The sequence below is a fragment of the Cebus imitator genome, unplaced genomic scaffold, assembly GCF_001604975.1.
Source record: "Cebus imitator isolate Cc_AM_T3 unplaced genomic scaffold, Cebus_imitator-1.0 Scaffold92, whole genome shotgun sequence".
In the NCBI taxonomy this organism is placed as follows: domain Eukaryota; kingdom Metazoa; phylum Chordata; class Mammalia; order Primates; family Cebidae; genus Cebus; species Cebus imitator.
Genome location: NW_016107407.1, coordinates 7374769 through 7388320, shown reverse-complemented (window position 1 = coordinate 7388320; position 13552 = coordinate 7374769). Strand labels below are relative to the sequence as shown.

The 13552-nt window shown below is 42.4% G+C and overlaps 1 protein-coding gene across 1 annotated transcript in view; it reads left to right on the top strand.

Annotated features, from left to right (window-relative positions):
* Positions 1 to 13552, top strand: part of LOC108309243 (putative uncharacterized protein C10orf126) — a 27656-nt gene that overhangs the window by 11561 nt on the left and 2543 nt on the right. The window contains exon 3 of the mRNA XM_017535449.1: positions 9327 to 9362. Coding sequence (XP_017390938.1) covers positions 9327 to 9362 — 36 coding nt within the window. The remainder of the gene's footprint in view (positions 1 to 9326; positions 9363 to 13552) is intronic.

Here is a 13552-nt window from a genome sequence, read left to right as displayed (position 1 = left end):
TCCACATGGCCTGGGCCAGCAGGGATGGCCCTGCAGAACCCACCCAGTCATAGCTCCTGTTTCTTTTCTTCTTTTTTTGACATGGTCTTGCTCTATCGCCCAGGCTGGAGTGCAGTGGCACAATTATAGCTCACTGTAGCCTCCACTTCCTGGGCTCAAATGATCCTCCCACCTCAGCCTCCCAGGCAGCTAGGACTATAGGCCACACTACTATGCTTAATCTTTAAAAAAATTTTTTGTAGAGACAAAGTCTTGCTATGTTACCCAGGCTGGTCTCAAATTACTGTCCTTAAGTGATCTTCCTGCCCTGGCTTCCCAAAATGCTGAGATTACAGGTGTCAGCTACCACGCCCAGCTCACTGTCAGCTTCTTAAGTGGTTCCCCTGATTCCGCTTGTGGAATGCTTTGATCTCTTCCTATGCAGGATCCAGGGAAAGTGTGATGCCTGTATGAATCCTTCAGTGGCTCCCCATTGCCCAGCTCATAGGGCCCTACTTGGTTTGACCCCTGCCTTTATTTAAGCCCTCCTTCTCTCCCCATGTTTCTGCCCTCCTCTTCCCATAACCCGTGGCTGGCCATCCTCATATCTGTCTGTTTCACTGATGAATACTCAGTCTCTGGTAACTGCCCCAGCACAGAGGCTGCACAAATCAATATTTGTTTTGTGCAAAGAAATATTTGAATTTATTGCTAGGTGCTGGATCCTAGAGTAACTAAGATGAACTAAAGAAAGTCCCCACCAAACAGGAGCTATTAGTCAAGTCAGTGACACAAATGTGTACACAGAGGATATTTACAATTCATTGTGATGGGGTGAACATGAGGGGAAGCCAAGGAAAGACTTCTAAGGAAAGGAACACTTGAACTGAGTTGATGAACCTCCCCGTAAATCTAAAACATTGCATAGAAAAAATTTCAGGAAATCAAATGGAAAAATATGCTAAAATATCAATATTAGTATTCCTGGCTTTTAACTTGGTGGAAGGTTTTTTTCTTCCCTATTTTGATATTTCCAAATATTCTAACATGAACCATAAAAATACTTAGCTTTTTATTATTAAAAAAAGTTAAAAAAAACCCGGAGGAAATAGTTCTTTCACACACACACACACACACACACACACACACACACGATAAAATAAAAACAAATGGAAACAAATGAAAATCCCTATTGAGTAATGCAAACACACATCACACGTTGATATTATAAAACAAGACACACTGGGATATCCCACTATGCATTTTCTCATGTGTTTATGGAAGTCAGCTACAGGTACTGGAAATAAAGCTGCTTCTCGAAATAAATTTTCCAAAAACAACAAAAAAATTGAAGAAAAAAAGGAGAAAAAGGATGAGAAATGTTGAAATCTTTTTACTGAGTTTATGAGTTGAGTGGGTAGCAGGGAAAGGATGGGCTGGGAGGGAATGGGGAGGAAAGAAAATAGGATTTGTTGGTGATGTTCCACTCGTAAAAGCCAGTGGATGTTTTTACAGGTAACAGCCAGTCCTTCCTGAAAATCCTCTAATGGCGACAGGCTGTGACATGGCAATAGGAAGATAAACGCTTTTCTGAAGAGTAATTTTAGAGCCGTGTGGAAAATGTGAAGGGGAAAAAAATTAGAGATGGAATGGAAAATCCATCCATGGGCCAACCCACACCACAGAAGCGCTGGGGACCTTGTGTGTCCCAATTAGCCCCTCCACCAGGAGCAGCAGCCCCAGCAGAGGCCTCTCCCTGGGCAAATGCCCTCGTCCTTTGTGGGGGCAGCCTGGGTGAAGAGCATTCACTTACGCCACATGCCCTGAGTGTGGCTATCATTTTGAGGGTGCAGAAGAATTGGAACGTATAAAAAGCTAAGACCACCAAGCAGTGACCTCTTCTCCTTATTCTGCAATGTAAGTCTATTTTTCCATAATGGGTATTTAGATGTCAGTGGATGGAGCATTCCCAAGGCAGGCAGTGCTGCAGGGAAGTGGCTAGTAATCTCAAATCTCTCTCCCACTCAGCTTCTTTTTCTACCCTAGTCAACCCTTCTGCAATCACGATGAAGTTCACGCAGATCTCACCAACACTCATGCCTCTTCCTTCTGCTTTCTCTCCATGCTGAGATGATCCTCATATAGCACTCTTTTGAAGTTCAGAATTTTACCATGCTCCTATGGCAAGCTTTAGGGTTTCCAGTGCCCGAGCACCACCCAGCTGGCAGAAGCTAAAAATAAGATGGCGTCATGAGATAAGTCCTACTAGTCTGTGGGGAATTCATAGCTTTCTCCCGTCTTCTTTACTCATACAGCTTCTCTTCCAAGTCAGAGACTTCGAAATGACAGGAAATTCTGAAGATTTCCTGAGAGCTCTGTACTGAGACATCTTTAAATATCTAAGAGAAACATGGGCAACTGTAATTTCCTTCTTAGGAGCAGCTCACTAGATAATACAGTTCTGTTTTAACAAGGGCAGCTGATGGCTGAAAATAAGAATCACACCCTGTGTTCAGAGCATTGCCATTTTATGTTTTGAGGTACCATTGACCCTTGAGCATCCTGAAGGTTAGGGGTGCTATGCATATTCCTGCATACTCCAAAATCTGTGTATAATTTTTGCCTTCCCAAAAACTTAATGACTCATAGCCTGCTATTGGCTAGAAACCTTATCTATAAGATAAACCATTGATGAACACACATTTTGTATGTTCTATGTATTCTATACTGTATTCTAACAATAAAGTAAGCTAGAGAAAAGGAAATGTTATTAAGAAAATTATAAGGAAGAGAAAATGTATATGTTATTCATTAAGTGGGAGTGGATCATCATAAAGGTCTTCATTCTACTTTTCTCTGTGTTGAGGGGCCTGGGGAGGAGGAGAGAGAGGAGAGGTTGGCCTCGGGGGTGGCAGGAGTGGAAGAAAATCCACGTGTAAGTGGAACCTTGCAGTTCAAGAGTCAACCGTATATATTTTTTCCAGTAAAAGGGACTTTCTACGCCCACACAGGCAGCCATTGAGTTCTAATGGTTGACTTTTAAAACACAAAAACAGTAAGATCTACAGGAATAATTTCACATTTAATTTAAAACAGGAGACAATCCAAAAGGACTTAGCAGAAAGGAGAGATGGTTCCTGGTCCAGTCTTAAGCCACCTGCTGCAATATGTCCAAAGTCCGTGTTCGGTCCTGACACTCCCGGCAATAACTGGGAATGTTTACTTCTCTTGTCTTTAATCCTTAACCTGAGAGTTTGTCTGCTTCCTAGTTTTAATGGTTGTCTTTTGAGGGGTTTCAATCAGGTCTGATTAGATGTAGAATTAAGTTGGAACCTGGTTTGAAGGAGTGTACTTATTTCTTTTGCTATCATTGAAAATGGGAGCCAAGACTAAGGGAGCACTAGCAGGACTGCTAATTTGACACCGTCATGTTCAGGTTAACACTTAGGCTTGAGTTCAGCAAATGGAAAGTGACAATTGCAAGGATGTAATTCTAAAGGGGAACATGATGTTAAATAATCTGGCTTATAAAATCATATCACTGCATTTTCCAGTTAATGTCTCTTCATGGTCACCTTCCCACATGGCTTTACCCCTGTGTTCACAGGACAGTGGGTATGTTTGATTCCACCTCCTGGGAGGACCTGCAAGAGAACCAAAAGACAGAGGCCCATAAAGACAGAGGTGTTCCTTCTCATTCCTTTGTTTGTTTGTTTGAGAAAGCGTCTCGCTGTCTTGCCCAGACCACAGTACAGTGGTGCAGTCACCGCTTACTGCAGCCTCAAACACCTGGGCTCAAGCGGTCCTCCCATTTCGGTCTCTCAAAGTAGCTGGGACCACAGGCATGCATCACGATGCCTGGCTTATTTTTAAATTTGATGTAGAGATGGGAGTCTCACTGTATTGCCCAGGCTGGTCTCAAACTCCTGGCCTCAAGTGCTTCTCCCACCTGGGCCTCCCAGTGTTGGGATGACAGGTATGAGCCACCACACCATGCCCACTCTAATTCTTATCTCAGGACAGCTTCAGGGTTCCATTTTGCTTCTAAGACCCTTCCTCCTCTTCAATCCTGGATGTCCACTTCCTGCAGGGAGGGACCAACTCCCACCCTGAACTTCGAACACTCTTACCCCGAGTCCTTAGTAGGGCCAGCACCAGGCTCTAACCTATTAAGCCCTATGGCCACATAAAAGGCAGACACCCCCATCAGAGGACAGAGGAATTTTGTTGTCATATGACACTTTCCTATTTTCCAGAGTGTGGCATGCAGATTTTTTAAACAGAACTCAGGAAATGGAGAAGTTATATAGTTGTGCGTATGTGACCGTATCTTACCTAGACATCAGTTTGCCCTTTACTTGTGGTAAAATAATGTAGACGATATTGTCTTGAGGGGTCACTGAGATTTTCAGACTCTCTGAACAGACGGTTGAGAGAGTCTGAAATGGTTTCCTTGGTGAAACCATTTCTGAGCAGATTAGTTTCTTTATAAATTATGAAAACATGGCACCTAAAGATGACTTCAACACAAATAAAATGACGAGACCCAGGCTGCCGTGAACCTCAGAGGTTCTAGGGAGGTCTGTTCTCATGACCGTATGCATTTGAGTTTGACCTAAAGATAACAAAAATGCACTTCAAAATATTAGGCTGCGGCTGCTTCACTGATCAAAAGGAGGAGGGAATTGTTTTGAAGGTTCCGTTCTGGTTTATACCACGGTGGCGTTGCACATCCTCTCAGACCTCTTCCTTTGTATCCTTAGCCAACATATTCAGAAACTGAAAGGGTCTGCTGCCTGAAAAGAGAGCAACAAAGCCCTCCAAGCTGGAGTAAATCTGACACCAAAACAGATTGCAGCAATAATAAGAAAAAAAATTCATTAAGCCAGGCATGTTTGAAATATAGGGACTCCCTGTGGAACCGCAATGAAGACAGATCAGACACAAAAGCATTCAGTGTCTCCATTGTAAAATCAAAGCTCCAGTTTATGGGGCGACTTTGAACATAGCTGAAGTAATAGGTTCGTTATTCTGCCTAATCCCCACTTTTCACTGAGAAACAATGTTAAAATGTTAGGATTCTTTGGAGATATGAATAAACAAATACTGAGTTTCCATGAAATTTTTAGGGACATGTTTTAATTTCCCCATTAAAAAAGTCACCTATTTCTTTAATGTGGTTAATCTCAAATGTGTTTCTATAGAAGCAACTGATGATTAGACAGCAAAGTCAAACAGTTATTTTTAAGAATATGTGCTACGACCCAGAATTGGTGTGTAACTTTAGCTACAGATATAGAATCTAAAAGTGGGAACCGCCATAGAATCTGGCAGGAAGAAGGTGGTACTTGCGCTGAAAGGGGTCCAAAAATGAGTGTCATTAAATTTTCACTACACCGTAAAATACTGTGGTTTTGAAAGATCATTTAAAAATTTAACGAAAATCTTAGTTTACACAAAAATTTGATAAGTAAATAATGTTTGTAACAGTTTGATGGGAATAGGGCAGGAAAAAACTTTGCCAAATTGGACTTTCCTTTAAAAGAATCTTTAGAATTAAAATATTACTGCTAATGATGACATAATATATTGGCAGAAGGAAGATACATTGGAATGATCTTAAAAGGAGCAGTTCAAGGTAATTCTTGGCGGTCTTATGATCATGGACATGGGTTTATTAAAAAACCATTCTTGCAATTATTATAAGGAAAATCATAACCTTAACTATCAGACATTCTAAATTTAAACATTTCTTTTTATAGGTTTCTGTAATAAATTGTTAATGTAGTGCTCCTTAAATAATTGATTATTAAAAATGGCCCTGAGTTATACAATAAGAATAAATGTAATATTACTTTAAATAATCTTTGAAGGATTATTATTCAAGATATTTAGTTTTATCAACACAGGACCCTATAAAGACTTGCAGGGCAGACATATTTCCTTTTTGCAGACTTAAGAAGTGTAAGCTTTTGCCTTGCCCAACGCTGAGAACCGCTGGAGTGAGTAGTCAGCTCTTCTGTCCTCTGGATCAATGGCCACTGTGTTTTGGTGATTGAAGAAGATGCTATTGCTTCTGGATTGCTCTTGAATGAGACCTAAAGCTTTAAAAATATTCTCGGCTTAGTTTCAGGTTAAAAAAATAATGCATCATTACTCCTTGCCATTCCATAGTGAATGAATGCACTATAAGTCTTCATTTAACTTTATGATTATTTTAAATTACAACATTTTTTAAGAGACAGACAGGGTCTTGCTGTGTTGCTCAGGCTGGAGTGCAGTGGTGCAATCATAGCTCACTGCAGCCTCCACCTCCTGGGCTTAAGTGATCCTTGACCTTAGCCTCCCAAGTACCTGGGACTATAGGTGCGTGCCACCATGCCTGGCTAATTTTTTTTTCTTTTTTGTAGATTCAGGACCTTGCTATGTTGCCCAGGTTGGTCTTGAATTTTTGATCTCAAGCAGTCTTCTTGCTGTGGCCTCCCAAAGCTCTGAGATTATAGGAGTAAGCCACCATGTCTGGCCCTAATTCTTCATTTTAATATATAAAATCTAGGTGCTGTTTTGTGTCCTATCTGTGGAATTTCCTGGTTCTTTTGGGGAACTGTCTTTCATTTAAAGAGGTTTTGTCTAATAGGCAATGGGATATCTACAAGTACAGAGTTTGGGAGAAAGGTAAGATGAGGACGTTATTCTGGGAGTCCCCAGCATGGAATCAGACGTCTAGGGTGTGAAGATGGATGGAAAGGAAGAGCTGAGGTCTGAGAACTAGTGGTGTCAGTGTGGAGCAGTGATGTGGCGGTAAAGCCGTCGTCTAGTAATGCAGCGTAGAGCAGGGCTTCCTTCCTGGCTGCACAGCAGTCTGAAATCACATAGCCTTGGAAGCCAAGGAAGTGTTCAGGAGAGGTGGATTGTTCAGCCCTGCCAAGTGCAACAGATGCAACAAATAAGACAACACTGGTCATTCATTTTGTCAGTAGGGGGGTCATGTTGATCTTGACAAGGCCTTTTCTGTGGATGAGTGAAGAGGAAAGTCTAAATGGAATTTTTTTTTTTTTAATTTGTATTTTTTGAGATAGGGTCTCACTCTGTCACCCAGACTGGAGTGCAGTGGCATGAATGCAGCTCACTGCAGCCTTGACCTCCTGGGCTCAAGTGATCCTCTTGCCTGGACCTTCCGAAGTGCTAGGATTACAGGCATGAACCACTGCGCCCAGCCTAAAAAACGTCTTGAACAGGTGCCAGCATTAAGAAATTGGAAGGTTTTGTGGATTTCTGGCTTCTTTTGACATCACTGGGTTCATTCCTAAAGAACAGTAGTCGATTGGGGCCCGCAAGGGTCCTTCCCTCTGGGGCTTCTCAGTTTGACTCATTCCTCAGCTGGCCTCTCTGTTACCTGCGTGGTGCACTCAGCCTCAGCTTTAGGATTGTTCCGGAACTTCCGGTGCTCTGCTCTTACTGTTCATGGTCAGGCCTCTGTGGACAGTGTCAGAAGCCATCACTGCCCTAGTTTAGGGATCAAAAGCTCCATTATACATTTGTCCTTTGGTGCCCAACACCTCCTTGTTTCCTGCAATAAGACAAAATTTGGAAACCTGGTTTCTGATTAGAGCTTAGCTTTATTTTGAAGTCTCTCACTTTTCTGAATTCTTCTCACTTTTCTGAGTGTCAGCGTCCTTATTTGTAGAATACGTTATCTGGACAGACGAACTGTGAGGTCGTGGACTGTCTGTGGTTATGGTGAAATTATTCTGAAACGTGTCTGCGTGTTATGTGTCCCTTAGCTGAGGGGTACAGGGTCAGTGGGGAGGGTACTCTTTTTAGCAGGAGCCTTGCCTGACATGGGAGATAATGGCCTATTTCCCTCCTGTCAAACCTGAAGCCTAGGGAATTTCTAAAATACTGGAACCCACTCCATTGGCTTATGGCTCCATGTAAGCTGTAAAACACACACTCAACACCTGATACTTTTCATTATGATGAAAGGACTCTCAAGTGCAAATGACAGAGAATGTTGATCTACGGTTAGGGGCATAACACTGTGCTTGACTGTCTTCAGAAGAGTTTTGCCTGGTTGTGGCTTTAACTTGACATCCAGACAACAAAGCTCCCTGATCACATTTAATTAGAAAATTTAATAATCCCCTTGTTGAGTATTTTTGCTGCCCCCACAGGTTAACCTTTAACAAATGAAGCTTTCGTCACCACACAGCCTCAGGAATGTCCTCTCTGTGATGAATGTGTCTAAATTTGTGTGGACATGAGGACTCTGAAGGATGGAAGAGTTCCATTGTGTGTGGAAAAGTTCCTAGGGAGCCAGCTCTAGTGGAATCGATGTTACCAAGACACTAGGAAAGACTTTCTGCGCCCACAGCCCCCAATCACACTCATGCACACTAAATGACAACATCTAGGAGACATCCATTTCTCCAGGTACTTAAATACCAGACACATATAAGCAGCCCAATAATTTCCCCAAGATTTTTAAATAAATGGTCATCTATTTAAAAATGGAATAATGGGCTGGATGTGGTAGCTCACACCTGTAATCTCAGCACTTTAGGAGGCCAAGGCAGGAGGATTGCTTGAGCCTCGGAGTTTGAGACCAGCCTGAGTAACGGCAAGACCCCATCTCTACTAAAGATTTAAAAAATTAGCTAGGCATGGTGATGTGTGCCTGTAGTCCCCACTACATGGGAGGCTGTGGTGGGAGGATTGCCTGAGCCCAGGTGTTCGAGGCTGCAGTCAGCTGATTGTGCCACTGCACTCTAGCCTGAGTGATGGAGTGAGCCCCTGTCTCAAAAAATAAAATAAAATAAAAATTGAACAATGGTTTACTGTGGGTCACAGCAGCACAGCGGTTGCTGGAACATGTTTGTGATGATATAAGGGGACAGTTGGTGTTCTATGGACAAGAGAAAAGAGTAAAAAAAAAAAAACTCCGTATTTCATTTGGTAAACATCTCATAAGCATTACAAAACAATGCTTATTTACTATTTAGCAGAAGATACTCTAGATGTACAAGCTTGAAGATAATTTGAAAAAACCGATAACACTGTGGGATCTTTCCCAAGAGCTATTGCATCACTGTTTCCTGGGGTTTAACTGGATAACATCACAACAAATCTTTCTATGTGATTTTGTCATGCTGCTCCCTGTAGATCAGAGAAATTTTGATTTACAGTCGTTTTTATTTATAATTATTAATGATGGCTTCATAATGAAGATCTTTTGAGGCAATGAATGTGTAACGCACCTTTCTATTCCTTTCAGGTTATGCTGGTTAAGTACACAGCTTAAATTATATTTAGTCTCTATTAATTAAGTTTTTTTCGTTTGTTTTCAGGTAAGCCTCGAATTGTATGATTGGCACACAATGACGGTAAGTACTTATTACACACCACAATGTATTTGTATGATATGTGATATATTTTTATGAAGTAAAAAAGTTTTCTAATATATATATACACACATACACATGCATACATATGTGTACTTAACACTTAATTATTCTGATGAAACTTTACATTCCTTATTGTGTACTATACCTTAGGTGCTCAAAGTGCCTTTTTGCATCCTTGGATCTGTTTGAAATCAAGATCTCTGGCTTGTAGATGTATTTTTAATTGGGAACAGATGAGCCCCTGGCCACCCAGGTGAATTATTTGGGACTGTGGTGTGTGGCCCTCGAGCACTCTGCACCCTGTTTCTTCTGCTTTCCTAGGGAGGTGATTGGTGAGTCTTAGGGAGGGGCTAGGACAAAGGTCCTGTGGCCTGGGGAGGACAGGTTATAGTTTAAGCTAACACCCTGTCCTTATGTGGTAGGAGGTCACCAAGGAAGGAGGTGGCCTTGTCCCCCGGGGAGTTTGCACTTGCGTGCCTGTGGTTTGTCACGTACCCAAGGTGACTGGAGAGACTGGCTGGGTCCTGGAGCAGTCTCACCTTTTACATTTTAAGTTAATGATTACTTTTTGAAAGGAAGTTTCCCTTTGTTGTGCAGGCTAGCCTCAAACTCCTAGGCTCAAATTATCCTCTTGTCTCGAGTGATCCTCGGGCTGAGATGACAGTAGCTGGGATGACAGGCATGAGCCACTGTATTAGTCCATTTTCATACAGCTATGGAGAAACACCTGAGACTGGGTAATTTACAAAGAAAAGGAGGTTTAATGGACTCACAGTTCCACATGGCTAGGGAGGCCTCACAATCCTGGTGGAAGGTGAAAGAGGAGTAAAGTCATGTCTCACATAGCGGCAGGCAGGAGAGCGTGTGCAGGGGAACTGCCCTTTATAAAAACCATCAGATCCCATGAGACTTATTCACTACCACAAGAACAGCATGGGAAAAACCCACGTCCATGATTCCATGACCTCCCACCGGGTCCCTTCCATGACATATGGGGATTATGGGAAGCATAATTCAAGACGAGATTTGGGTGGGGACACAGCCAAACCGTATCAGCCACTGTGCCTGGCCAAGCCTACAGCACTCGTCTTCCCAGGTGGTCTCCCATCCAAATACTAACCCGGCCCAAACCTGCTTAGCTTCTGCTTCGGATGAGATGAGGTGCATTATCTTCAAGTTGTGGTATATGCACCATCAATTCTAGCTTTTACACAATATGCAGGGACATTGAATAGATCTTGTCCAAATCCCAATTTTCCTCTGTCAAACATTGCCACATCCCACAGTAGGAATGGGTTAGAGAACATGGTAATGCCACAGTTCAGCCACCCCAGAGTGACAGAAAAATGAGATGTGTGGAGATAAATACTGCTACAAAAGTTCTCCTGTTTCCTAAGCGCTCAGCATTCTGTAGCAGATGGAAAGAAATTGGCATCTATTCTGGACTCCAATGTTACCTTGCCCAGGACTTTGTGACTGTTGAGGCGTGACTACATGTATGTCCAGTTAACAACCAAAATAAGAGCAAGGCTTCTTCCGATCTCCCCTTCCTCTACTCAGAGGATGTCTGTGTTGGGGGAAAGATTGCCTGCTGAATTCCACACACCTTCGAACACCAACATCCCCCCAACTTTGCATTTGCTGTTTCAGGTCACTTAAGCTGACCTTCTTTATTAACGTTCCTTCTCATCTATTCTCCTCCCTTTTTGATGTTAAAAAAAAAAAAAAATCTTTCATTCCCTTGTTTAAGGCCAGATTCTATGAATGAAGATCCCTGGTTAACAGTGAATATGTGGCTAGGTGTGGTGGTTCACACCTGTAATCCCAGCACTTTGGGAGGCCGAAGTAGGAGGATCACTTGAGGTCAGGAGTTTGAGACCAGCCTGGCCAACATAGTGAAACCCTGTTTCTACTAAAAATACAAAAATTAGCTTGAAATGGTGGCGGGTGTCTATAGTCCCAGCTACTGGGGAGGCTGAGGCAGGAGAATCACTTGAACCTGGGAGGTGGAAGTTGCAGTGAGCAGAGATTGCACCACTGCACTCCAGCCTGGGCAACAGAATGAGACTCTGTCAAAAAAAGCCCAAAACTCCCCAAAACAAGAAAACACCAAACAAAACCCAGTGAATATGCATGAAGGATAAGTTTTACTATCTTGTGAATAAAAGGAAATGTGTTTTGAAGGCATCAGGTGACTTATCTTTGAATCTCTGGGACATGTCATGGAACTGTGGGGAGTTTAAGCCCAGACAGAATTGTCTGAGATTATTAAATGAAGCAGTCCCACATTCACAGTGACTCAGACTGTTAGCACTTCCTTTCTTCTGGGATCCAGGCTGTTGTGGCCTCTTTAGCCTCCGTGGTGGCTGTGCAGAACATTGCCAAGTCCTTAGCAACCTATTCAGGAGCTCTGTGGGGATGACTAGGGAGCCCCAGATTTGCAAATGCAACTGCGAGTCAGCCTGGAAAGTCGGCACCACGGTGCCCCCTCCCTGCCTGGCTCCTTCCAAGAAACTCCCAGCTACCCTGCTGTTTATTAAACAGCTCAGTAAAGAAAGCACAAGGGGCCAAACAGCCATCCTAGATGAGCAGAAGGCATTCACAAGTTGCCAGAGTGATTTTGTCCGAGTGTTCGGCCTGGAGGTGGCTGAAAGAGGAATAATGAAACAGGATGGGCGGTCCAAAGGGACATGAAACATTGATGACACAGTGGGCGTTGCTTTGTAGTCAGGGACTCTCTTTGCCAGTGTGAACACGCAACTTGAACTTACTCAACAGTTTAAAGTCAGGGATTCCAGAGACTTAGCTTCAGAATACCCACTGTTCAGGAACAGTGCTGACATTTACAAAGCTGATGTGAAAGATCGCACCTGTGAATGGAAATGCTTTATCTTTATGGATTTATCCTCTAATGATGCATGCTGTAAAATAGTATCCTGAAGCAATGGAGATATTGAAATAAATAAAAAGTTATGAATAATTTTATACACGCACACATCCAAAAGCAGCTGCATTTTTACAGATTAGCTATTTAACTGGTCAAGGGCAGTTAGGCTTAATTAAGGTGAACCTAGCCACTAAAGTTCATAAATTCTCCCATGGGAGCTATGAATCCAGAGGGTGAAAGGAAGTTGTCTATTTAATAGTGAATTAAATGACTGGTGTTTTCCTACAGTATCATTTTCTGGGGTTTGCAAGCTAACAAGGAAGCATCACCTCGATTTCTTTTCTTTTCTTTTTTTTTTTTTTTTTTTTTTTGAGTTGGAGTCTTACTCTGTCGCTCAGGCTGGAATGCAGTGGAGTGATCTCGGCTCACTGCAACCTTCGTCTCCCTGGTTCAAGCGATTCTCCTGCTTCAGCCTTCTGAGTAGCTGGGATTACAGGTGCATGTCACCACACCCGGCTAATTTTTGTACTTTTAATAGGGATGGGGTTTCACCATGTTGGTCAAGCTGGTCTGGAACTCCTGACCTCATGATCTGCCTGCCTCAGACTCCCAAAGTACTGGGATTACAGGCATGAGCCACAGCACCTGGCCCAATTTCTTTTTTAATCAAGAAGATTTAAGACAATTTTTGCTTTGTAAAGCCACAAAAGAGCTTCATTTTATTTTCTGTGCTTTCCACACTTTGTCAACAACGAACCATGTTAGAAAAAGTAGAGCTGAGATAATCTCATCAGGAATTGGCACTGGGTTTCCGGGAAACTTGGCCTTAACCACCTCTTTTATTTAGTGTGTTTGTCTAGGAATTGAGGAAAGCTTGAGTGTTGGTTTATTTTCTGTTTCCAGCTAAAAGTAATTTCATAAATACTAGAAATCTTGCAGGGAAAAAACCTATTTTCATAAAATGATTAATGCACTAGGCAAGAGAAATTTGAATGAGTGGAGACTAGAATTGGATTCCTTGATCTTTTTTTTGCTGCAGCATTTTTTTTTATTTGGAAGCAATCCCCAAAGTTTGGAAATCTGTTTAGGTTATGAAACTCAGTATTCAGATGAATGTCACTTCTTCGTTAAACAAAACAAAGTACAATTTTGTGCCTTCTGAACTGAAGAGTGGTGTTCCCCATCTCTATGGAGTAGGGAATGAGGGCGGAATCTCCAGCCTGTGAATATAGGATCTAACTGCACACATCGCTGTATGCTGAGGGGACTCCCAGTTATAAGG